Source organism: Oryzias latipes, chromosome 2, assembly GCF_002234675.1.
Source record: "Oryzias latipes chromosome 2, ASM223467v1".
NCBI lineage: Eukaryota > Metazoa > Chordata > Actinopteri > Beloniformes > Adrianichthyidae > Oryzias > Oryzias latipes.
Window position 1 is genome coordinate 3,995,325 of NC_019860.2, and position 27,983 is coordinate 4,023,307.

General features: G+C 41.6%; 1 protein-coding gene across 1 annotated transcript in view; it reads left to right on the forward strand.

Annotated features, from left to right (window-relative positions):
- Positions 1–1,692: 1,692 nt before the first annotated feature.
- LOC101172625 (oocyte zinc finger protein XlCOF6-like) overlaps positions 1,693–27,983 on the forward strand; it is a 185,082-nt gene continuing 158,791 nt past the window's right edge. Inside the window, exons 1-2 of the mRNA XM_023962253.1 lie at positions 1,693–2,139; positions 19,829–22,238. Of these exons, the coding sequence (XP_023818021.1) occupies positions 1,995–2,139; positions 19,829–21,231 (1,548 nt within the window). The 5' untranslated portion in view covers positions 1,693–1,994 and the 3' untranslated portion in view covers positions 21,232–22,238. Of the gene's footprint in view, positions 2,140–19,828 lie in introns of the transcript that reaches the window.

A 27,983-nucleotide genomic window follows, 5' to 3' on the forward strand; every position in this document is an offset into this window, starting at 1 on the left:
ACATTATGTGTGGATCAATAAAAAGAGCTGTCCGACAAGGGGAAAGCAGAGTTTTAGCACAGTCTGTGTGAGGAGCAGATGTGAGCAGCTGTGCTGGAATTCTCCCTTTGCAAAGGCGAACCAAAGTTTCAGGGTGTGAAGTCTTATTATTCTAACCTTCAACTATAGGATCCTTCTGACTCTGAATCAGAACCCGGGGAAGTCAATTTGGGCTTCAACAGCCATGTGGTCAAATCGGTGTTCCTCTCTTATGCTACGTTCACACAAGCCATGTGTAAGTGTCACTGAAAAGGTTACAAGATTAGTTCATTTTTGGTTAATATCTTTAATATCTTTTCGGAGCTTTCTTGAGGTGCATAATAAAGTAAGTAATAAACTATTTATTTTCACAGTTCAAATATTGAGGAAAGACTGGTGATTTTTTTTTTAGCTGTTTCCAGGAAAAACAACAACAAAAAAGCAGTTTTCTGGATAATTTAAAGAAACATTGATTAGAGGAAAACCCATCACTGCAAAAAAGAAAATTCAGAAAACAAGAGAAAAATCTATTATTAAATCATAAAACACAATAATTTTCCCTTTTTTAAAGCATAAACTAGACATTGCACATATTTACACACAAATTATAAAAAAATGTTTACGCACAAAAGATATATTTTACACAAACATTGCACCTTTTTAGGCACACATCTAAATTATCAACACACTAATGTCGACTTGAGCGTACAAAACACAAATTTACGCACAACCTTCTTTTTTTCTTTAAAAGCCATTGACCAGGCATTGTACTTTTTTGGTCACACTTATTGTGTATGTACGAAAAAATGTCGACGTTTTACGCACAGAAGACACATTTTCGCACAAACTTTTAAAGCATTAACCAGACATTGCATCCTTTTGGGAACATGTTTCGCATCTTCACACAAATATCAAGGTCTAAATGAATTTAATCATATCTCAATAACAGTTACATAAAAAACTGGTTGAAGGTATAATTGTCGCTTTAATGCTCAGGTAAAGCAGAAAGAGCAGTTTTTATGAAATTACACTAATATTGTAAACTGTTAAGGAACTTTTTCTTGAATATAACCGTTTTACATTAACCACTATCAAATGGAAACAAAAACTCACAGTGGTGTAAGAAAAATAAATTAAGAAAAAATGTCAAAACAAGCAAAACCTCTGCATTACATGAGAAAAGGCAGTGTGTACTTTGGGCCTATACTGCCTGAACAAATGCAGAGTAGTGCAATTTTTTGAGGTATTATTTAAAGAAAGATGACTATAGTATTCATTCTATTTATATAGTATTGTTTCAACTTAGTTTTACATATGTATCATCAAGTCATTTTTGAGGGTCTGCAGCCTTTGTGGTAGTTTACCACCTTCTAAAGCAAGTAAATCTTTGGAATGAATTCCAACGCGTTGGTCAGTGTTTTGGGATATTTGAGGAGCATTGCATAGAGTCCAAACATGACCACGAAAGGCATCACCGGATCTGGGGAGGCTGGGGATCACTTTCAATCCCAACAGAGATTACTACAGGCTCGTACACGAGATTTCCTTTTATGAAAATTGCCTGTTTGTCTATCATTTGCCGATAAACTTAAAAAAATTGAATTTTTTTAAAGCCGCCATGGACATTGTGTGAGCGACAGACACGCTCCAACCAGCAGGTGGCGTTAAAGCGCCATGACCGCCATTAAACGACAGAAGAAGAGAGCAAACAGGGCCGCTAGCAGCGTTAGCTTGTGTTGAGAAGACGGTGGTGTTTTGTTGGGACGTTTGTGAGGTTTTTGGACAGAAAGGACGATACGTGGTTCATGTGGGAACTCTCAGCATTTTCCAAAGTGTCGTAAATGAGTGAAGAAGTGTTGAACGGAAAGACAACGTGGATTGCTGTGATTGTGAGACTAGCAGATGATCGATCGGAGCTGCAGTGAAGAGGACGGCGGTGTTTGTGGGAGTTGGAGCTGAAGATCGGAGCAGGAACCATGTCTTCAGAACCTCACGAAGGTTCTGTCATAGAAAAACTTTCTGCTGCTGAAGGAACCATCGTCCAGAACGAGGAGGAGCTCTGTCGTCAGCGCAGACTGCTGGATATCACCTGGAACCCGCAGCTGCAGCTACACGTTGCAGGTTTGTTCACTGCAGACAAAAAAGCTCCACGAACGTCTTTGTTTTCCTCGTCTGAGCTGCAGTCTGGCTCCAATCTGTGCGGCTGGATAGCACCAATGTTGCTGCTATTTTAGTTTCACCGCCAATGTGAGCTTGCTGTTGTGAGGGCTGTAAGCTAATGTGTAGAGAGCGTAAACAAAGGGATGATGGGAGATCATCGGGCAGAACAGCGCAGCTGAGACGCATGCGCATTTTTTTCAGTTTAGGACAATTAGTCATTCATTGTTTTAACGCGCTATTTACAGCCTTAACAGACATTAGTGTGACCCTGTCAAAGTGACAGCCCTGGTAGCTAGTATGGTGACGCGCAGATCGAGTGAATGCGTGGTTTGCAGAACCCAATCAGATCAATGCTAGAGACACAGGGGCGTGGCTACACATGAGCCATAATAACCACTTATATATATAACCTGTGGGACTAAAAAAAAAGACCTGTCCTCATATATGTCAAAATAACAAACATTGGCGTCGACAATCTGTCTGTCCGATAATTGGTCGTCCCCATCAACATGTTTGATTCGCCGCTTTGCATGTCAATCAAGTGACATATTTCAGGATGATTGACTGACTCCAATTTTAAACTTTTTATTCATTTTCAATGGCCCACGATCTACCCACACATCCTTGGTGATCAACCGATCGATTGCAGTCAACATATTGAGTGCCAGATGTACAGAATGCAGTAAGACTATGGTAGCACCCTAAAATACCAACGACGTGGCGACTTCAATGCAAGTATTACGTTGAATCATTTTGACATTGGGCAGTGAACATCTAGTGGTCACGCCATGGCTTCCTAGTGACAGGTGAATGGCAGGAAGGCAGCAGCACAACAATTGACTGATAGGAGGGTCTGCAAGGTCTCCAAAATCATTGAGGAGGCCGTAGTTGCAGCGCAGAAGGACATGTGGTGCAGAATGATCCACTTTTTATATATCCCCTGGCGGCCGGAGGCACCTGATATGGACGACCGCCATCTGGAGACATTTACACATTGTCTAATCCTGCTGCCTCCGCCTTGCGGCAACCCAAATGACATCATCCCCACCTGACTGCCGCCATCTGCATTCATGGCTACGCCAAAAAATCAGACAACGGCATGAACTCTTGGAAGATTCTGCAGATGTCTCCCCATTGGGCTGCGGCAGTTGTATTTGCTTTTGTGAAGATAGTAAATTATATTATATGTAAGCAACAATATTTTTTAAGATAACAATAATTTACTTAACAGGCTGAAAAGTATGGGTCTTACTGGTACTGTTCTTAAGTGGCTTTACTGCCATCTCACAGACTGAACATTTTATGTAAGTATGGATAAATGCTCCTCAAGAGTCCATAAAATCAATTGTGGGGTTCCCCAAGGATTCATTTTAGGCTCACTACTTTTAAATCTATATGTGCTGCCACTTTGGGTCGTCATCAGAAGGCAATGCATTTGTTTTCATAGCTGCACTGATGACACACAACTTTACAACACTGTCTCTTATGAAAGTCAGTAAACGTTCTTTGAACTATATTTTAAATTTAAAGTCATGGATGGCAGAGAATTTCTTGCAGCTAAAACAGATCAAAATAGGGGTTTAGGTATTTGTTCTGAATGACAAGAGAGATAATTTTATGTAAACTAAAACATTTTTCAAATTTTAAAATAAAACAGAATTAGAGCTTTGTCACAGTAGAAACTCTCGTGACAGTACAGAGGTGCTAATGCTTTTATTTCTAGCAGGTGAGATTATGGTCTTTCCAGAAGAAGGATATTAAACCATCAACTACTACAGAACTACTACATTCTGACAAGGTCCTGTGATAGCGATGTTTACCTTTCGGCTTCTTAAGGGTCCCCAAAGTGGATCAGCTTTCACAGATCCTCAGAGATGGTTTGGTAGAGAATCTTTATGCCAGATGCCGTCCCTTACGCAAACCTGTATTCTATCTGGGGTTGGGACTGGCACAGGGACACTCAGACTTAGGGCCCCCTTTTGGCTACATGGTAGTGTGAAGGGTCTTGCCAAAGGACCCACACTGGATGAAGCTCATAGTTGCACACGGGGATTAAATACTGGTTTCCTGCGCGCAAGTCTCGCACAACTGAGAAATCCTATTAAATCCACTTTTTCAGACATACAGACAGATTGTCTTTCAAAAACTACCATAGTAGTAGGTTTAAGGGCTGTCATCTGGACTTGGTTTTTAAAGTTAGAAGATGTTTCACCTCGTATCCAAAAGGCTTTGTCAATTCTGAAATAGCTGGTGAAACAGCTGGTTTATATGCGCTCATGGGGGAGGAGTCAGACCTCAAACTGGATAGTATTCTTCCTCCAATGCAGCTTCATCCTCATCAAACTGTGTTGAAAGCCAAAGTTCCACTTGCCTTTCAATCCATTACCAGATTTCACTGCAGAAGTTAGCTGGAAATGACCTTTAACAATACCAACAACAGGTAGGTATTGCACATCCAGTCATTTGAATGATATAATGATGAATGATACAATTGGAATTTTATTCCAGTCTTTTAAGTTAATTGATTGCAGTTAAAAACAAACAAACAAAAAACCCAAGACAAATTATTTCTACCTCAAACTAGAAACCATTGACTTTAGTTAAGTCATCATCGTCGCCTCCATGGTTGTCATACTGGTTGTCAGTAAAGTAAAAAAAAAAAAAAAATAGTACAAATATGAAAATTATGTTGATGAAATATGGTGTTAAATTTAAGTCAAAAGTCAGCTGTGTGCGTGTCTCAAACTTTATGCATGTCTTTGATGTTTCATGTGCACAATTCGGACACCACGATTACTCCTCTACTACCATGCGTTTTGTGTCATTATTCCAAGTGCGACAATCACTGTGCTGAGCGTAAAACGTTAAAAAATTTGTGTGCTTCGAAAATTTATTTTGCTCTTTAAATACGTCCAAACTAGGGCTGCACAATGTGAGGAAAACTCCTGATTTGCAATATTAGTGATCAATATTCTGATGATGATATAACTCGCATACATGAACAAATAGCAAAACACCTAAATAAATTTCCATTTAGCTGCAAGTTACATTTTAATAAGAGTCAATTTGATTCCAAACTATTATTCCAAATGATCTTCGTTCACATAGGAGACAAGCATCTAACGTTAAAGGGCTCCATCCGATAGGTCAATGATGCAAAGGAGTCAATCCAATTGGTCAAATGCAAAAATGGATTTATTTGATTCGTTAAATACTTCAAGCTGCCATAAGATTGTTTTTGCACATTAAAGGTAACAATTTATTGTCATTTTCGCCAACTTTTGCGATATGCATTTTGAACAGCTTGATATCGCGATTACCATAAATTTGCGATTGTGCAAACAAAACAATTTTACTCTTGAAACTTAAAAATACGTGCAATCAAAACAATTTTTTCCCTCAACAGAAATGTTTCTCAATCAGACACGATGGTTGCTTTCAATTAGCTCGTAGACTAGATCAGGTTTGTACGCAAACAATAATTTTGAACACAGTTTTTTTAAGTCTAAAGTCACTCTAAACGGGACGGGACGGGACAACCCTCTCGGGGCCCCCGGTCACTCTGGAGACTCTGGGTCCTCCTAGCACCCTACCCGCCAATTTTAACCGCACCTTAGACATTTAGGGCCCCTTGGTGAGGAGGGTGAGGGGACATCACTGTGAGTAATCAGAAGATGTCCCCTTAGTGCCCTACCCGCCAATTTTAACGGCACCCCCCTTAGTACACACACCCCTCCCCCCTCAAAATATATACATTCCAACATAAGCACACACACATGCACACACCCTCTCAAACACACATACACGCACACACATTTTGCAAGGAAGGTGGGACCTAGGACCATCTGTCCCCTACCCCTTCCCTGGTTGGAGGGGCGGGCCCCTTGGCAACGGCGGCCGTGTCCCTTGGGTGCCGGTTCCCTGGGCCCGGCGGTGCTCTCTCCGCGCGGTGGGGGGGTTCACATTACACCTGAGCCGGGGGTGTTCGTGTCCCTGGGGGGTGGGTCCTGGTCCTTGCCCCTGAGCGCTGGGCCCTGCCAAATCTCCAACTGTGGCCGAGCCTGGTCGGGCCATATTTACAACACCCCTTGTGGGCCCCCCCTTTTTTTCCCCCTGGGTTCCCCCCTCCTGGGTGAAGGCGGCGGGCCCCTGCCTTGCTCCTCCCTGGACCAACCGTGGGCCGGGTGGGTGGCTGCCTGGAGTGCGGAGCGGGTCTCCCTTGGGGGGTCCTGGCTCGTACCTGGGGTTAGGGCGGGGGGATGCCCTCCTGGTTGGGCTGGGGCGGTGCTCTCTTTCCCTCTGTGTTTCCCTGATCTCTGGCTCTGGGGGCCTCGCGGCGGTCCTGCTGGCCCTGGCCTGGGTGGCGGTTTTGGTCGCCCGGGGGGCGCTTGTTCCCTGCCTGTTCCCGTGTGGCGTTGGGGGGATTCCGGCTGCCGCTGCGGCGGGGGTCTGGGGGTGGGGATGGCTGGGCACTCTCCCTCCTTCTTTTCACGTTCCACCATCCATTTTAGAAGAACATAAACACTCACCTTAGCACAGGTGTTAGCTCACCTTTGCACTAACAGTTTGTTTGATTGAATGACTGAAATATTTCACACTAGTTGTTTTAAGGCATAAGTATGCGTGTGAACACTATCTGTTTTGTGTACATGTCGACATGTGGACATTTTTGCAGCGAACAGGTGTGTTGATAACATTTGAGTGTGTGTGTGGACAGGCTCCGCCCTTTTTGTACTACATTTGAACCTTCCCGTAATGATAAACAACCAGTAAACTTGTTGCTTTATGCTGCTTCATGGTCTTATCCCCCCTCCCCTCCTATTATCACCCTCCTACCCCCCTCTCTCTCTAACATCCCTCCCTCTTCTTCCCTTCTTTCCTTTTCTGTCCGGTCCAACACCCAAGATTTTCAAACATGGTTGAAATTAATAAAGTTTGGCCTCAATTACAAAAGGGGTTTATTCAGACATACCTCTGGTTTGTATGAAGATTAATAACCCCTATTGTTAAAGTAAAATATGTCCAACACAAGAGGCCCTCAGCTCTCATCTGCCTGCCCAGCTGTTGGACAGGACAAGTTAAAAATAAAATAAAATAAATAAAGTCACTCTAAACAATATGTGTGTTGCGCTTGGAATAATCGCACAAAAAGCACTCCATACAGACGTACTTCTACTTTCTACTCGTGTGAAACATCGGGTTCCCCCTCTCTCACCCGCTCTCCTTTTGTGAGGAGAAAAAAAATGCCCACGAAAATATTAACCTGCATATGATTGGCAACTTTGCTGTTGTCCCTGCCCCCGTGACCCTTGTTGGCACTATCTGTGCAGAGCCAACTCGGTGGAGTAGAAGTTTGGTGAGTAGACCTTTTTGTGAGTTTACCACGGAAGCATGCATGGGATTAAACATTTCAATTTTCACAGTGACTCTTATTTGGGAAAAAGACAAATCTTAGCAGAAATGTTGGATAGTTTGATGACAAACCTTTGGCTCAAAATGAAGACTTTGTTAGCTTTTAATAATACGGTATGGCTAACCGTGTCGCAGGTGTTCAATTCGATGCCAAGAAAAAAGCACTTTGGGTAGGCAGTGATGCATAATTGTTAAGTCCTGACCTTTTGAAAAACAGTATAATATGTGTGCATCATAATCCCTTCATTGGGTATTGTAACACCTTCCAGTATATAATCAAACACTTTTTAATAACATTCAGGGTGTATTCAGGCTGGAGATGTTTGTCCGGACCAAGTCCACTAAATTTGGTCTGGATTGAGCCCCAAACTAAGAAAAAAGAAAGATGTAACGTTTATTGATTAGTACAGAGCTTATCCAAAATCACTTCATAGGTATGTCCTGACTTAGAATATTCGTTGATAGCAGCAGCTGTGTTTGGGTCAAGAGTAACAGTTTTAGTTTAACCTTTTGTAACCATGCGACGTCTGAGGACGGGCTATGACATCATCAGCGTAAAAAATTCTACGTTGAAATTAAACTTCAACTTGTTTTATTGAGTGTCGGAAAAAATAAAGCAGTTATTAGTAGTTTCTAAACAAAATAGTTTTTTTTAATACTTTAAAAAAATGAGGCGGAAGATAAACGTCGTTCAGGCAGTGTGCAGGTTTTTTCAGATGGAGGAGGAGGAACAGGTTCGGCTTCAGAGCCGTCATCTGAGGACTCCTGTTGAAAATGGTAAAAAAGGTAATTTTATGGGAGAAGGAGAAAAAAATGCTAGACTTTATTATTTACACCTAAGACCAGCATTACCGTGAAACCGCCACACGTTTGAGGCATGGAGCAGAAAATCCGCTCCCCTGGCTGTTTGCTCGGGAGGCGGAGCTGCAGCGGGGCAAGAAAGTATTTAGTCAGCCACCAATTGTGCAAGTTCTCCCACTTAAAAAGATGAGAGAGGCTTGTAATTTTAATCATAGGTATACCTCAACTATGAGAGAAAAAACTCCAGGGAAAAAAAAATTATAATAATTATAATTGAAAAATCACATTGTCTGACTTTTAAAGAATTTATTTGTAAATCATGGATGAAAATAAGTATTTGGTGATCTGTGACTTCTGTAGAGGATCCTCTGTCCTCCACTCATTACCTGTATTAATGGCACCTGTTCGAACTGGTTATCTCTATAAAAGACACATGTCCACAACCTCAAACAGTCGCTCTCCAAACTCCACGATGGCCAAGACAAAAGATGCATCCAAGTACACCAGAAACAAAACATACCTGGATGGGAAGACTGAATCTGCAATAGGTAAGGAGCTTGGTGTTAATAATTCAACTGTGAGAGCAAATTATTAGGAAATGGAAGACATAAAAATACACTTATAATCTCCCTCCATCTTGGGCTCCCTGCAATATCTCACCCGTGGGGTCAGAATGATTACAAGAACAGTGAGCAAAATTCCCAGAACTTTGGGGCTGTTTTTCAGCAAAGGGACCAGGATGACTGATCAGTGTAAAGGAAACAATGAATGAGGCCATTTATCGTCAGATTTTGAGTGAAAACCTTCCATCAGCAAGGGCATTGAAGATGAAACATGGCTAGGTCTTTCAGCATGACAACAATCCCAAACACGTTGCCCGCGTAACAAAGGAGTGGCTTCATAAGAAGCATTTCAAGGTCCTGGAGTGTTCTAGTCAGTCTCCAGATCTCAACCCCATAGTAAATCTTGGAGGGAGTTGAACGTCTGTGTTGCCCAGCAGCAGTCCCAAAACATCACTGCTCTAGAGGAGTCTGCATGGAGGAATGGGCCAAAGTACAAGTTTGTAACAATCACAATAACAATTTCTGGAAACTTACAGAAAATGTTTGACTGCTGTCATTGCCAACAAAGGGTGTACTACAACGTATTGAGCTGAGCTTTTGTTATTGACCAAATACTTGCTTCCCATCATAATTTACAAATAAATTCTGTAAAAATCAGAAAATGTGATTTCTTGGATCCCCCCCTCATTTTTCTCTTACATAGTTGAGGTATACCTATGATGAAAATTACTTGCCTCTCTCACCTTTTAAGTCGGAGAACTTGGACAATGGGTGGCTGACTAAATGCTTTTTTACCCCACTGTAATTCAATTTTTCTAGTTTTCCTTTAGAGCAGTAGTTTTAAAATTAACGTAGCATCTTTCTATAGAAAGCAGCAGGTGGACCTCAGTCCAGCGCTTCACCTGTGGACAGTGAAGTATACACTAATGAACCAGGGGATTACAAAATCATGTTGTGCGTGTTCTCATGTTGAGTTTCAGCTTGTCATATTTATGAAAGTAACTGTGTAAAAACATTGAACACTGTATTTTCAAGACTATAAGGCGCACTTAAAGTCTTAAATTTTCTCCAGACTGGGGGCGCTCTATGAGGCGGTGCGCCTAATATGTAGTTGAGGGGTGTAGAAGGAGATGGTGTGAGAAAGGGGGAGAAAAGTATGTACCTCAAACCCCATGAACTTCATGTCCCTTAACATATACATTAAGGGAAGCATAAGCAGAGGGGTGTGTTTACTTTGTTTGATTTTATATTTCTACACCAGGTGATGTAATCAGCAGTAGCAGTGAGTGGACTGATGATGGGAGCAGCAGTAATGAAGACATTGATAAGACATCATATAGTCCATACAGATGCTGAGGGAGACCGACCAGAAGTGACCAATAGGAGTCAGTGGGCCAAACTCTACTCAAATATGAAGAGTAAAACATTCATCTGTGGCTAAGCAAAAACTGTTTTTTTTGTATAAAAATATTTGAAATAAGTTGGTTGAATGAACAGGTCTGGAATAAATTCATACTGGAGATGGAAATGTGTTATATTTTTCCATTGATGCCTTTTGTTGCAAAAATGGATCATACATAAACCCTTTTTTGTGCTAGAGTCAAATGAACTTATTTACTTGAATGCAAAGATAGGATTGAATTTTTTTTCATAATTGGAAATGATTTCAGGCATCAAAGGGTAAAAACTATAAATAGGTAAATTACACTAGGCCTGCACAATTAATGTCAAATTTATCATTATCGCGATTTCAAGCTGTGCGATATCCATAACGCAAAAGTTGACGAAAATCACAATAAATGGTAAACCTTAAATGTGTTAAAACAATCTTATGACAACTTAAACTATTTAATGAATTGAATAAATCCCTTTAGGCATTTGACCAATCGGCTGGAGCTTTTATGTTAGAAAATGCCCTCCTAATTAGACGAGGGTCATTTGAAGAATAATTTGAGGTATTTTGACTCTTATTTAAATTAAACTTTTGCAGTGAAATGGAAATGTTTTTGCTATTTGTTCATTTATCGCAAGTTATATCGTCATCACAATATGGATCACTAATATCGCATATCGCAAGTTTTCCTCATATCATGCAGCCCTTAAATTACACTCAAAAAAGCTGGAGTGATGTGGAATCAGAGGAATGGCATTAAACTGGACAAAAATGTTTCTAAAGTTTTTAAAGTACAATATGTCAAATTTACCGGTCAATCTACGTTCCAATACTCACCTATGGTCATGAGCTATGGGTCATGACCGAAAGAACGAGGTCCCGAATACAAGCAGCTGAAATGAGCTTCCACCGTAGGGTGGCTGGGCACTCCCTTAGAGATAGGGTGAGAAGCTCGGTCACCCGCGGGGAGCTCGGAGTAGAACCGCTTCTCCTCCACATCGAAAGGAGCCAGCTGAGGTGGCTCGGGCATCTAGTCCGGATGCCCCCTGGACGCCTCCCTGGAGAGGTGTTCCGGACATGTCCCACTGGGCGGAGGCCCCGGGGAAGACCCTGGACACGCTGGAGAGACTACGTCTCTCGGCTGGCCTGGGAACGCCTCGGGGTCCCCCCAGAGGAGCTGGAGGAAGTGGCTGGGGTGAGGGAAGTCTGGGCATCTCTGCTCAGTCTGCTGCCCCCGCGACCCGGTCCCGGATAAGCGGAGGAAGATGGATGGAATATGTCAAAATTGGACAATTCACATCTAGAACTCTTGACATTTCACGTGATGTCTACCACATGGGACATTGTAGACACAAAAAATGTTTTTTTTCTTATATACTCTGCTCAAAAAATAAAGTCAACACACATATATATATATATATATATATATATATATATATATGTGTATATATATATATATATATATATATATATATATATATATATATATATATGTATATGTAGTTTCTCCTCCAAGCTCGGGTCCTCGGTGTCTCATCTCATCTCTTATCTCTATCTCTACAACGATGTATATATAAAAAAAAAAAAACGCCCCTCTCACCCTCCGCGGGTGGTTTCTCCTCCAAGCTCAGGTCCTCTACCAGAGGCCTGGGAGCTTGAGGGTCCTGCGCAGTATCTTAGCTGTTCCTAGCACTGCACTTTTCTGGACTGAGAGGTCTGAGGTCTTTCCAGGTATCTGTTGTAGCCACTCCTCCAGCTTGGGGGTTACCGCCCCGAGTGCTCCAATTACCACAGGCTCCACTGTCACCTTCACTTTCCATGCTTTCTTCAGTTCTTCTCTGAGTCCCTGGTATTTCTACAGTTTCTCATGTTCCTTCTTCCTGGTGTTCCCATCGCTTGGCACTGCCACATCCACCACAACGGCTTTCCTCTGTTCTTTATCCACCACTACAATGTCTGGTTGGTTCACCATTACCATCCTATCAGTCTGGATCTGGAAGTCCCACAGGATCTTTGCCCTCTCATTCTGTACCACCTTCGGAGGTGTTTCCCATTTTGACCTTGGGGTTTCCAGTTCATATACTGCATATTATTCCAGCCACTTGATTGTGGCGTTCCATGTATGCTTTCCCTGCCAGCATCTTACACCCTGCAGTTATGTTTTGGATTGTTTCAGGCACCTCTTTGCACAGCCTACACCTTGGGTCTTGTCTGGTGTGGTAGATCTGAGCCTCTATCGCTCTGGTGCTCAGGCTTGTTCCTGAGCTGCCAGGATGAGCGCTTCAGTGCTGTCCTGTAGGCCAGCCCTTTCTAGCCATTGGTAGGACTTCTTGATATCAGCCACTTCAGTTATGGTCCGGTGGTACATCCCATGCAGGACTTTGTCCTCCCCTGAGGATATGTCCTCCAGCACTGTATCCTCTGCTCTCCATTGGTTGAGACATTCACTGAGCATACTGTCAGTTGGGGCTTGAGCTTGATGTACTCATGCATCTTGGATGTTTCATCCTGGATAGTGGCTTCTACGCTCACTAGTCCTCGGCCTCCTTCCTTGTGGCTAGCATACAGTCTCAGGGTGCTGGATTTGGGATGGAACCCTCCATGCATAGTGAGGAGCTTTCGTGTTTTAACATCCGTGGTCTGTATCTCTTCCTTTGGCCATCTTTTTATTCCTGCAGGGTATCTGATAACTGGCAGTGCGTAGCTGTTTATTGCCTGGGTCTTATTTTTGCCATTGAGCTGGCTTCTCAGGACTTGCCTTACTCGTTGGAGGTATTTAGCTGTTGCATCTTTCCTTGTTGCCTGCTCCAGGTTTCCATTTGCCTGCGGAATTCCAAGGTACTTGTAACTGTCCTCGATGTCGGCTATTGTTCCTTCTGGGAGTGAGACCCCTCCTGTGTGGACTACCTTGCCCCTCTGTGTCACCATCCAGCTGCATTTCTCAAGCCCGAATGACATCCCAATGTCAGTACTGTAGATCCTGTTGGTGTGGATCAGGGAGTCAATGTCACGCTCGCTCTTAGCATATAGCTTGATGTCATCCATGTAGAGGAGGTGACTGATGTTGGCCCCATTTCTGAGTCGGTTTCCATAGCCAGTCTTGTTGATTATTTGGCTGAAGGGGTTCAGACCTATGCAGAAGAGCTGTGGGGACAGAGCATCACCTTGGTATATCCCACATTTGATGGACACTTGTGCAAGTGGCTTCCCATTGGCTTCAAGGGTGGTTTTCCACAGCTTCATTGAGTTTCCTATGAAGGCTCTTAGAGTCCTGTTGATGTTGTACAGCTCCAAGCATTCAGTGATCCACGTGTGTGGCATTGAGTCATAGGCTTTCTTGTAATAGATCCAGGCTGTGCACAGGTTGGTGTGTCGTGACTTGCAGTCTTGAGCGACTGTTCTGTCCACCAGGAGTTGGTGTTTGGCTCCTCTGGAGTCTCTACCAATGCCCTTCTGTGTGTTACTCATGAATTGACCCATTTGCCTATTTATCTTGGTTGCAAGATGCCTGACATGAGCTTCCATGTTGTGCAGAGACAGGTTATTGGCCGGTAGTTGGATGGGAGCGCACCCTTTGAGGGATCCTTCTGGATCAGGATCATTCGCCCTTCCGTTAGTCATTCGGGGTGAGTCCCATCTCTTAGCAGCTGGTTCATTTGTGCTGCCAGGCGCTCGTGGAGTGCGGTAAGCTTCTTTAGCCAGTATGCATGTATCATGTCAGGGCCTGGTGCTGTCCAGTTCTTCATACCTGAGACTCTTTCTTGGATGTCTGCCACTGTGATGGTTACTGGATTCTGTTCAGGGAGGTGGCTATGTTCTTTTCTCAGAGAGACCAGCCACTGGGCATTGTCATTATGTGCTGTCTCTTTCTCCCATATACTTTTCCAGTACTGTTCAGTTTCCAGCCTTGGTGGGTCTGCTCGGCTGTCTCATCTCATCTCTTATCTCTATCTCTACAACGATATATATATATATAAAAAAAAAAAAAAAACGCCCCTCTCACCCTCCGCAGGTGGTTTCTCCTCCAAGCTCAGGTCCTCTACCAGAGGCCTGAAAGCTTGAGGGTCCTGCGCAGTATCTTAGCTGTTCCTAGCACTGCACTTTTCTGGACTGAGAGGTCTGAGGTCTTTCCAGGTATCTGTTGTAGCCACTCCTCCAGCTTGGGGGTTACCGCCCCGAGTGCTCCAATTACCACAGGCTCCACTGTCACCTTCACTTTCCATGCTTTCTTCAGTTCTTCTCTGAGTCCCTGGTATTTCTACAGTTTCTCATGTTCCTTCTTCCTGCTGTTCCCATCGCTTGGTACTGCCACAACCACCACAACGGCTTTCCTCTGTTCTTTATCCACCACTACAATGTCTGGTTGGGTAGCTTGGTTGGTAAGGTGCAGGACTGTCATGCAGGAAACCCGGATTCGATTCCCAGGGCGGAACGAGCAATTAATGGTAATGGAAAAAATGGCAAGGAAATGGGGCAATTACCATGGAAATGGGGCAATGGGGCAATTACCATAACAATGATGGGCAATTAACATCACCCAGTGAGGGTCCTTGGGCAAGACCCTTAACGCTAATGCCTACCTCACAACATGAGAGATAATGAACCACATGTCATGCCGGCTCAGACGTCGCTCGGCCAAACAAGGTCTGCGTCAGGTGCTGAGGGACCAGAGCACCCTGATGGAAAGTGGGCTACTGGAACAAGACGGAAATGGACTAGATGTGAGAACAAGGTTCTGTTAGAATGCTACTACTCAAGTAATCCCACCCAGAGAGGTTACATGCAGAGAATGTGGAATGAATGGATGCTTCAAAACCCACAATCAAGGCTAACTGCCAAACAACTGGTAGCCCAGTGCTCTAACATACACAAACGGCAACTCCTATCACAACTTGAGATTGAAGCAATACAATACAATGCCACGGGAGAGCCAGAACAGCAGGTCAGAGAGGAGGTTAAACCACACTCCCACCCTGAGATTGGGTACACAGCCCCAACAACCACAATTGACCTGAAAGACAAGATCATGTCTAAAATGAACACTAGGCAACCCTGACATATATATATATATATATATATATATATATATATATATATATATATATAAAGTGGGCGGCCGTGGTGCAGCGGTAGGGCGGTCGACCCATGATCGTAAGATTGCAGGTTCGATGAAAAATATGAACAGAACCGGTGATAAAAGGCTGCCCTGCCGGATTCCAACGTGCACCGGGAACAGGTCTGACTTACTGTCGGCTATGCGAACCAAGCTGTTGCTCTGGTCATATAGAGACCAGACAGCCCTCAGTAAGGCTCCCCGGACCCCATATTCCCAGAGCACCCTCCACGAGGGACGCAGTCGAACGTGTTCTCCAAATCCACGAAACACATATGAGTGAACTCCCACCAATCCTCCAGCACCCTAAAGAGGGTGTAGTGCTACTCTACTGTTTCATGACAGGAACGGAATCCGCACTGTTGTTCCTGGATCTGAGGTTCGACTATCGGACGGACTCTCCTCTCCAGTACCCTGGCATAGACTTTTCCAGGGTCGCTGAAGAGTGCGATTCCCCGGTAGTTGGAACACACCCTGATCTAGCAGCCAGTTAGTTACACATGGCGGTGTTGAGTCCTATTTGGTAGAGATTGTGGATTAGCTGCTGGGGGATGACGGTATTGAACGCGGAGCTGTAGTTGAAAAAAACAGGTAAAACCCAAAAATATCAAACCCAAAAACACAAGATGCACCAAAGATAAAGCTAATATAAATTTACTGTATTAGCTTTCGGTACCAAAAGTAATAGCACATTTCTCATAACGGAGATCTATAAAGTACTTTTGATTACATCTTGATAGCTGCTTTTGCCTAGGAGGAGAAGCGTGCCAAAAATCCTACTAAACTCAAGTTGTAGGATAACATACTGTGATTGCTGACACACTACAGTCTGATCCAACTTTGATGTAATGTAATGTAGAGTGTGTGTGACCTCCACGGGTCTTTATGACTTCCATTTAATGCCCGGGTACGCTTCTGATGAGGCAGCAATTGGTATCCTGGGGGACATCCTTGCACACCTGGACCAAAGCATCTCCTGGACGGTCTGTGGTGCAACCTGGCATTGGTGGATGGACCGAACCTTGATGTCCCAGATGTGCTCAATTGGATTCTGGTTAGGGAAATATTTGATTTTTTTTTTAAATGGTTTATTTCAAGCAATCGGGGAAATAATGCACAAAACAATACAATAAAAAATAAACAAACTTAGGATAATGAGACATAAAATTATATATTGCTTGAACAGGAGTGGAAAGAAGCGAACTTATATAATCCCACCCCTGTTCTACTTTAACCATTTTATTACATGATTTGTCATTATGCGGTTCATAACTTTTCATCTGATATCAATGCCTTACCAGCAGTTTCATGTCTTTATGTGTGCTTAAGTATCAATAAATCACATGACAATGAATTACTTCATAATTATGTAAAGTAGATGTAACTATTTTGAATAAAATACCACATACAGATCAGTTATCTAAAATATATACAGATTATTTTCATTAAAAAAATCACGTTTATCATTAAAAAAACTATCAGAAAATAAACATGAAAATCATTACTTTTTGAATCAAGTGGATTAATATAGAAATCAATTAGAAATCAATCATTTTAACCATCTTCAATAATTGATTAAGCGTTTTTATTTTATTTTATTATTATAATACATTTTGTCTTATAGTAAGGTAATGCTGTGAAATAAAAAAAGGGTCCATATTCTGTCGAATGTCCAACGTTGGTATTCCATCTTCTGCTGATTAACAGCCGTCCTTCTGGTTTAACAGAGTTTTTAATTTCTCTTCGCTGTCATGTCTGCCGACATTAGATAAAAGTCCATATCCTTCTGCAGCTGTTATCAGTGGCGCTGAAAGTTGAGATCTGCAGGTCAGAACTCTGCTGAAAATCAGGGTCACTTCAGACTTTTGGAAAAAGGAATGAATCCACGCGCCATATTTCTTGAAATTAAATTCGACTCTTTGATTTATTACTGCATTTGTTGGTTCAGACGTCTGTGATCAAACACTTCTTAAAGTCCTTCATGGTGTTAACAACCAGAATCTTGGACCGGTCCGGTGGGTCGAGTGGTTTGACTTAAATCTTGCAACCTTTAACCCAAGTGTTCTCGATATGCTCACACTTCTTGAGAAGCCTGGGACGTTTGGTGATTTCAACATACCTTCTGATAAGTGCAGTTCTCCCTTCAAATTCCTCCTTTGATTCATGAGAGCTAGCTTGTGTTTTTAATTCACAATCCTGATGAGGATCGCTAGTTTATTCAAGAGGTTTTTTTCAAGAGGTTTTTATTGCCATATTCTGTGTAGCTACACAGAGTAGGAATTTGTTTCGGTGCAAATGTGCAACATAAAACAGAAGAACAGTAAGCAACAAAATTTTTACACAATGGACAGAACAAAAATATAAATAGTCAGTAGTGCAAGGAGTGTCAAAACAGTGCAAACTGAGAATGTTCAAGGTGCAGGTAGTGGGCTGGTGACTGGATGGACATTGACGTGAAATATAGGGGGGGGGTTACAGGGCGTTTAAGAGTCTGACTGCAGAGGGAAAGAAACTGTTCTTGTGTCTGGTGGTTCTGGTCTTGATGGACCTTAGCCTCCTGCCTGAAGGGAGTAGTTTCAGTAGGTAATGTCCAGGGTGGGAAGTTTCCGTTTCCTTTCTCCTGGAGAGTGGGTGGCAGGTCTCGATGATGTTTAAATCAGGGGAAATCCCTTTAGACGTGAGAAATGATTCAGCTTGGTGTTCCAGAGACACTCCATTGCTCCCTGTTTCAGAAGAACCGCTAGGAATGCTAGCATTGCTATTAGCATTAGCAATGCTAACTCCAGCTGCATTTAGCTTTGCCCGAGGTTTGACCTGTAATCCAGTGAGAATGACATTATTCATCCTTGCTTGTTGTTCCATGTCGTCCACTCTTTTCTCCAGAATCTAGAACCGATTATCTTGTTGTTCGTTATAAGCTTGGAGTCTTCGGAACTATTCAACTAGCTCCATGAGAGGAACTGGCTTAGCATGGATTTCGTTGAGTGCAGCTTTAATTTCATCTTTGTTTCTTGTTGCCTGTTTTTTCTTTGGGGCCATGGACTGCTGTCTTTCTTAGAAATAATCAGCTTTGAAGTCGCTTGACGATCTTTGAAACAGCTTTTAAGTCGCTTGAAAATCTTTTGAGAGAGCAGCCAATACAGCAGGCATTACGTGTCTGTTCGTTAACCCTGAACCAAAAGTCAAATGGGCGGGTCAGTCCATTACAACAATACCTTCGTTTAGCAGAAACTGCTGACACACTTCAGCCACGAGGTCTAGCATTGTCTTGCTTTAGGAGGAACTCGGGGCCAATTGCACTAGCATATTAGTCTCACAAGGGGTCTGAGGATCTCATCTCGATACTTAATGACAGTGAGGCTACCTCTGGTGAGCACATGGAGAGCTGTGAAGCCCTCCAAGGAAATGCCACCCCAAATCCTTACTGACCAACTGCCAAACCGGTCATGTTGGACGATGTTGCAGGCAACAGAACGTTCTCCATGTCTTCTTCAGACTCTGTCACGTGTGCTTATTGTGACCCTGCCTTTATCTGTGAAGAGCACAGGGCGCCAGTGGCGGATTTGCCAATCTATGTGTCCTCTTGCAAATGCCAAACGTCTTGCACGGTGTTGGGTTGTGAGCACAACTCCTACCTGTGGAATCTGTTTTTAACAGTATGAGCAGACACATGAACATTTGTGGCCATATACAGGGCTTTGGCAGTGCTCCTCCTGTTTTCCTTGCACAAAAGTGGAGGTACGGTCCTGATGCTGGGTTGTTGCCTCATGCACATCTCCTGGTGTACTGGCCTGTCTCCTGGTAGTGCCTCCATGATCTGGGGTTGTGCTGTCCTGTGACAGACTGGTAACCTGTCCAGGATTCCCATGACCCTGAAACGGATTCATAAAAAGATGGATGGATTTTTTTTATTTATTTAAAATATAAACTGGGGCTGCACTGTGGAGCAATGGTCAGCACTCTTGCCTCACAGTCGGAAGGTTCCGGATCAAGCCCCAACTTGGCATGTTCTCCCCGTACATGAGTGGGTTTTCTCCGGGGACTCCGGGTTCCTTTCACCGCCCAAAAACCTGCTTCAAAGGTTAATTGGTTACTCTAAATCGCCTCTAAGTGCAGAGGTGTGTGATTTGTGTTCCTGTGACAGATTGGCGACCTGTCCAGGATGTCCCCTGCCTTTGCCCAAAAGTGGCCAGGATAGGTTCCAGCAGCCGTGTGACCGATGGGGACAAAACGAGTTTAGAAGACGGAAAAAATAAATATAAACTGCCGGGCTTCTGAGTGAGGCGATTTAAATTTTTACTGGTGCCTAACTATACACAAAGTCCTTTAAAAAATAAAAGACTCTTTCTTGTGTTTGTGTCCCTGCAGTCCTTCCCCAGGATTGGGTGACAGAAGATGAAGATCTCTGCAACCAGCAGAGGAACTTCAGAGTGGAACAAGAGGGACCTGAACCTTCACAGACTAAAGAGGAACTGAATGAACCAGGATTTCTACACATTAAAAGGGAGCTGGAGGACGACGAACCTCCTCAGATTAAAGAAGAAGAGGAGGAACCAGAACCTCCAGAGGTTAAAGAGGAGCAAGAAGGGTTCTTCATCAGTCAATATGAAGAGCAGCTTGATCTGAAGCAGGAGACTGATACCTTGATGGAAATTCCTACTTATGAGGAAGATGAGAACAGTGAAGAAGATCTAAACTATGAGCTGAGCTTTGATGTAACTGATAGTCAGGATGAAGATGGAAATCAACATGAAGAATCAACTACAGATGAAGAGACAGACCCACAGAACAGAGATCAAAGGAAGAGAAGATACAGAAGTCATGTCCAAACTGTGGACATGTCAGAAGGTCAATTTGACTATGATGTTAGAAATAGCTTCAAGAAAGCGACTTTGGTCAAGAAATGCAAACAATTCCCAAAAGAAGAGATACCTTCCTCTTTAAAATCAGTCCACATGAGAACTGAGTCTGATGAAGGACTTTACATCTGTGAAGAATGTGGTAATAGTTTTGGTGACTGGTCTCAGCTCAGAATTCATATGTCAACTCACACAGGAGAGAAGCGTTTTTCTTGTAAAGTATGTGATACAAGTTTTACTCGTAAATCTAATCTAAAAAAACACATGACTACTCACACAGGAGAGAAGCCTTTTACTTGTATGGAATGTGATACAAGTTTTATTCAAAGATTTGATCTCAAAAGACACATGAGGATTCATACTGGAGAGAAGCCTTTTTCTTGTAAAGAGTGTGATAAAAGTTTTAGTCAAATATCTCATCTCAAAACGCACATGAGAACTCACACAGGAGAAAAGCCTTTTTCTTGCAAAGAATGTAATAAAAGTTTTAGCATTGAATGTAATCTCAAAACCCACATGAAAATCCACACAGGAGAGAAGCCTTTCTCTTGTAAAGAATGTGATAAGAGTTTTAGCCGTTTATCTCATCTCCAAGCACATAATAGAACTCACACAGGAGAGAAGCCCTTTTCTTGCAAACTATGTGATAAAAGTTTTAGTCATGTATGTAATCTCAAAACGCACATGAGAACGCACACAGGAGAGAAGCCTCTCTCTTATAAACCATACGATAAAAGTTTTAGTCAAGCATCTCAAAACACAGACGAGAACCAGCAAAGACCTGAAAGCTATCAAAGCAACCTGAGCTTTTATTACATGTATACAGAGCCACAGGCTGATGGCCACCATACCACAGGGAGTGATGCTGTAATTCAATTAGAAGGGGGCACAAGTGAATGCAACAAAAAGTAGAGTTCTCTGAAATCTGACATGTACTGAAAACATCTTTTTTGATTCTTCTGATATTATATTCTAATTTTCTAAGACACTATGTTTTAGGTTTTCACCATCTACGAACTACAATTATTAATATACCCAAAATATAGGATTGATACATTTTAATATATGTGCAAAGATACTAGACAATATGAGTTTCACCTTTTTTTAAATGGTTAAAAAAAAAATTTTTTTCACGGAAATGCTTCTTTTCGATTTATCTGTGAATAGTAATGTGTTCTTCATCCGATGAATAGCTTTTATCAGTTTAAAGTTGTCATTACTTCTTTTACTGTTTTTTTTTGATTTGTTGTAAAATTTGTATAGGTTGATTTTTTTATTTTTTTTATTTTGCAGGATTATATTTTGGGTAAAGTTGTTTAGTTGATCATTGTGGTTGTAGTTTATGCTAAGACAATGTGCATGTTGTCTATGTTTGTGTGTTACCATGACAACACTAGAAATACTTTGAATACATCTTTAATTCTAATAGTTTTTGTGCGAACAGTGAACATGTAGTGATAGTTTTAAACAAAAAACAACAGCAGTTTATATTTTGTTGACTCGTTTGAGCAAGTATGACTTTTGAGAGGAAAGGATTTTCACCAAAATGTATTAATGAAAAGGTGGATAAAGAAACAGACTGGTGTTTCTTTTTTGTGTTCGTATGATTCATGTTTTTTAACCCTTGTGCTATCTTAGATGACCCCACCCTTATATTGACGTGTTATTCCTACCATGACAAAGGTGGATAAAGGTAGAAAGATTTCATGTAATCCATGGACACCAGTGAAAATCACAAATCATTGAAGAAAAAAGGTTCAGAGCACTGTCTAGTGGGTCTAGATGACCCAGCTCCCAATGGTAAAGTGCCTAGGATAGCACAAGGGCTAGTAGAGATTAGAAGTGTTTATCTGTTCATTTTGGTTCTCAGTGTTCTGTCCCAATCTTTACTATGAAGAATAAAGTGGACGTGAACATCAGTGAGAAGTGTGGTATTTTTACCAAACATTTGAACTTTTTAGGCACACATATCATGTATTTAAAGACAAATGTTGGCTTTTTTACGCACAAAAGACAAACTTATTGTGAAGAATAGTTAGAAACTGCCTTTAACTTTCATTACACTAATGGTTTAAACTTAATTCACTGAGCATGTATTGTCATCTCAAAATTATATTACATTTGAAGAAAGTACAGCCAAACTATTGTTCTCATAGTTTATTCTCATCCTCCCTTTTTCTGTGCATGTGTGATCTGCTGAGCAGGCCTCAGACTTATCTTCACTTTAGCCTTGGAGCTTCTCTCCAGCAGTAACCTGTGGGCGTGATTTTCACACAGGGTCTATCGGACCATCTTCTGAATATGCAAATGCAGGCTTTATATACCAAACCCATCTCTGAGCTCGTTGGTTCGGACTTTGAATGCACCATGTTCATCTGTCTGTCCCCTTCGTGTTTGTACGAAGTAAAACCTCCACAAAAGCTAAGTAACTGTCTCTGAGTCTTATTCATTCATTTCTGTGTGCAAGAAACTGACGGGGTTACGAACTAACATAATACAGTCCTTTCTAGAGAATCCAGTTTCTTCACACTTATGGAGAAGGTTAACTTTTTTTTCCCAAAGAGTTAGACTATATTACTCTTAAGGGAACATATTTTGTGTAGTTATGCACAAATATAAACTTTTATGCATGTTAGCCATATTTTTGCAAAAACTTTGCTTAAAAAAATCAAACATTGCACCTCTTTAGTAACTCATTTCACGTATTGACCCATTTTTGGGGCACAATATAGAAATAACTTAAATTTGGCTTTTGTTTTGCAAAAAGCATTCACTTGACATTGCACCTTTTTACGCACAGGTTTTGCTCACTTATGCCCAAATGTCAACCTTTTATACCCAAAAGACAAATTTACTGACAAACTTTGCTTTTTTTTAAAGCATTAACTAAACTTCACCATTTTAGGGACACATTTCATGCATGTTGACTTCTATAGACACAAAAGACTCACTTCCACTAAAACTACTTTTTCTAAAGCACGATGCAGGTAAATTTGAGCTTTCTGTGCATGTAGTTCACTAAAACCCAAAACCCTTTCTAATGCTTTGCGGCCATAGTGATGATGGTGTCAGTCATGGCATGTTTTCTTGTCCTCCATGAGGGGGTTTAACATTTAATATTTATTTTATGTTAATTTCACCAAAATCACCTTTGTCGTCTTTTTTTCTTGTTTGTATGAGAATGTTCTAAGTGGAGACTTTTATTTTGATGATTGCACTTCTTCCTGTACTTTTGCGGCATTCCCGTCAGTCTCCATGAGGACCGCAGAGGGGAGGTAAGCAGCAAACTTTGCTCTGGCTTGTTTGGAGGAAATTAATGTTTAGTGCTCTGCATATAGAGAACTCCTACACACTTACATGTAGGTATCTAACCGACGAATGTTTTTAGATGTCTCTTAGAGAACTTTTTAAAACATTTACTAGTTTAAAAAATAAATACAACATTTGGGTCCAATGAAAAACGTCCTCGTTCAACTTTTAAGGTGCGACGGATAAATAAATAAAAAGGAAAATGCCAATCCAAACATTTACAAATTTATTAGCAGCACCCTCATGATATTAGAGAGTTGGTTGCTGAATATTATGCATAATTATGGTGTGTGGGAACAACTGTCACAGTATATCCATATTTCCAAAAAAGAGTTCAGGGTTTTGTTTGCCAAATTTCGTATTTCTTTTTATTTTGAACATGAAGGCTCCTATTCTGTTTGCTCTTTGGATTTTTTCTGTGAAAACAAACTTTCCAAATCCATTTGTTATTGGTTCATTTTACTAGCTTGGGGTTTTCAATTTAGCTGTCGGCACAGAAAATAGCAGATGGATTTTCAAGATGTCTTGACATGCGTATAAAAACGAGTCGAATGTGGCTGAGAATCCAGTGGCTTTCCAAAATAAAACTTCCTTCAGAATCAGATTAAAGATGTAACTATAGGAACAGTAAAACAGTCTTATATAGTCTGTTCCAACATCTGAAAGGCGCGTTGTTGCTTTCTTGTAATATTGTTTTTATTTTTGAATTTTTGGTACATTATCAAAGCTTTACACACAATTTGTACATGCAAAAGAAATGTGGAAAAAAAAAAAAAAAACGACCAAACAATGAGAGCAAAAGCAGATCAAGCTCGACCTGTCAGGAAAGGTGTGTGTTAGGCTTTACTGGAAAGGTAGGGTCTGATGTCAAAACCATTTATCATGGATACATTCACAGTTAACAGATACAACAGTTTTCCAGATCTGAGCTTTTACGCATTAACATTTTTTACTAACTTATGCTTAAACTTCTTTTTCTAAATCACGATGCAGGCAAATATGAGCTTTTGTGCATGTAGTTCACCAAAAACTGAAACCCTCTCTAATGCTTTGCGGCCATAGTGATGATGGTTTCAGTCATGGCTTGCTTCCTGTCCTCCACAAGGGGGTCATACTGGTACAGCAGCTGGATGATGGGAGGCGTCTTGGGGACCATCTGGTGGATCATGTTGCATGGCTGATGTTTGGCGCCTGATCCACCCAAAGGGATGCTCAGGATCTGCCTGCTGCACTGTCAGAGGTAGCAGGTGAAGCACTGCTTTCTGCTGTGCTTCACCTGCAGGGATGAAGGTGTTCAGGGGGAGGAAGAAGAGCAGAGATGTTCCTTACTTTTTATTCTTCCTTTTGGCAACATAATTCAGATGTAAAGGGACAGCAGACCCACAAGAATTGAGATGAAATGAGTTTTTTTAAATCCTTCCTAAGAAAACTATTTTAAGTACAGTTTTATTTTAATTAAGACTACGGCCAGGGGACCGGACCCCACCTGCCCACGCATTTGACCCGGCCCCCTAAACGACACGTATTTTTTTGCATTCTTTTTTTTTTACTCTGGCCGATCGAGACTCATGGTAGGACGGAAAAACTAGGGGTGAATTGAGCCTGCCCAACGCAATCCCTGGAATTGTTTCCTCATGTCAATAAAGCTTATTTGAATTGAAATCTCAGCCAAGCTTAAAATGTTTTTACTCCAACTTCACTTTACCCCAGTCATAGAATTTGAACGTGAGTCCACCCACCCCCCACAGGAACGGAAAAATGACAAAATGTTTGGGTGATAGAAAAATTGACTCTGAATGCAGGGTGTTTAACCAGCTGTGTTTTTTGTTCAACATAAAGAAAAGGCTGTTTGTCTCATCCGCCAAGAGACGGCGGCGGTATTCAAAGAATACAATCTACGCCAACATTATGAATCCCGTCAGACAGACAAATATCATAGCTTGCAAGGCCAAATGTGAGCAGACGAGACTGCATTTGTATACCAAAGTCAATAAAACCAATCATTACTTCAGACCAGCTTCTGTGTTGCTCAACTGATAGCTAGCTGCGGGGAAGCTTTCACTGAAGGGAGACTCCTGTCTGAATTGGAGTCTGCCCACAGAGATGTGCTGCACCACACAGAGGTCCGATGGTTGAGCCGCGGCAGAGTTTTGAGGCGTTTTTACGAGCTGCTAACAGAAATTAACGCATTTCTTTCTTCAAAAGTCAAAACGGTCCCAGAGCTGATCAGCCCAGAATGGAAATGGCACATAACATTTTTTTTCCAATTTTCTTTATTGAACATTTTGTAATAACAGACATTCCAATATTTTTTTTTTTACAATTTTGAATGAGAAAAACAAAGTGTCACCCCACCCAAACCCCTTAACTATTTTCCCCTACCACTCTATCATCGCAATCCCACCCCATACAGCCCCAGCCAGCCCTCCCCCTTATAGTAATAATAATAAAAATGATGTAATTTTGAGTACAATAATGTATTTTGGAGGAGAAATTAGTAGAAAACATTAGTATAGTTCAGTTTTAATCAGAAGGCAAGACCATGGTACTGACAAACCGTAGAAAGGGTTTTCAAGTAGCCTGAAAGGATTTAATTGAGCCTCTAAGTGAGAACCGAAGATTCTCAAGTTTAAGGTTGTATGGCACATCACATATTTAATAGACGTGACAGAAATGCTGAACGGCCTTAACTTGCAGCTACAAGACCAGGGAAATCTCATTTGCGACATGTATTTCCACATAAAAGCCTTTTTTTTTTAGGTAAAACTAGCGCTGCTTATTGGGACATGTGAGAAAAGAACAATTTCTCCAATCTCCCTGCTAACAAAAACTTTTCTGCAGAGAACCCAGCCTTCCGGTTCCCATCTGAAAAGTGTGTGGAAGCGCTGGAAATGCTGAAGGTGGAGTTCGGTGTGCGATTCTGTGGACTACATGTTCATGCATGTCTTTTTACGTGTTGGGGTATCTGGAGGGGCATGACGTAAAAAGTAATGGTTTTGGCCGCCATGTTTAAATAAATAAAAAAACACCAAACAATGTCAAACATGTCTTCATACAAATTTAACACATTTATTTACAAATTAATAAATTTACAAACAATAACTTAAGGAGAAGCTGAAAGGCTTCAGGGTGAACCAAGGCCAAAATAACAAACACAAATCCTACCTATCTAAGCCCAGAAAACAATCTTACCTGAACCAAAGGAAAAGGGAAAAACAAAGACAAACACTAACCACCTTGGACTGACTTCAACAGGAGAAAATGAGTACTAAAGAAAATGACAGTTCACCCCTAAAGCTTCACATGAACAAAATTAGAAACCAAAAGACTAAACAGAATGGGTACAAAACCACAAAACCACAAAGCACTAGAAAACAACACTAAGTGCAACACACAACATACAGGTGGAGAACTACAAAAAAAATGGAGAAGAGTGCCAAGCTGCAATGGAGACTGGTTGCAGCCAAGCTCCCATAGACTGGAGGACCACATGATGCTTGTAACCCTTGTGCTATCCTATGGGGTCCAGATGACCCGATACTTATATTGATTTGTTCTCCCTACCATGACAAAGGTGGATAAAGGTGAAGAGAATTTCATGTAATCCATGGACACCAGTGAAGATCACAAATCCTTGAAGATAAAAGGTTCAGAGCACTGTCTAGTGGGTCTAAATGACCCACTCCCAACGTTAAAGTGCCTTGGATAGCACAAGGGTTTGGAATGCAGACATCAACCCGGGTCCAAATGGAGCCCCCACTCTTTCCAGCACACTTAAAAATAATCACAAACAAACACAAAAATGCACAAGAACACAGAGGTCCCACTCTGCTACAGAAATACAAAACACACAGAACAAAAAGAAATCCAAATCAAATACAGCCACAGCAGTAACAATGCAAAAGAAATCTGTCTTTTCCAAAATCCCTTTCTTGCTGACATCGATGAAGCCCAGCCATCTTATCAGTTTGAGCTAGCTGAGTTACAGAACTGTGATGTTTTGAAAGATGCATTCAAGCCCAACAGTCTCTTTGACTTCTATGCCACCCTCCCAAATGACACAAATCCTAACATAAAAAAAAGCAATGAAGATGTTTGGCAGCACATCTACAGTACAGACCAAAGGTTTGGAAACACCTTCTCATTCAAAGAGGTTTTTTTATTTTCATGACTATGAAAATTGTAGATTCAAACCGAAGGCATAAAAACTGTGAATTAACACATGTGGAATTATATACATAACAAAAAAGTGTGAAACAACTGAAAATATGTCATTTCTGGAAAGGTAGCGTCTGATGTCAAAACCATAGATCGTATCAACATTCACAGAGCTGAAAAAACTTGACTTCAAATAA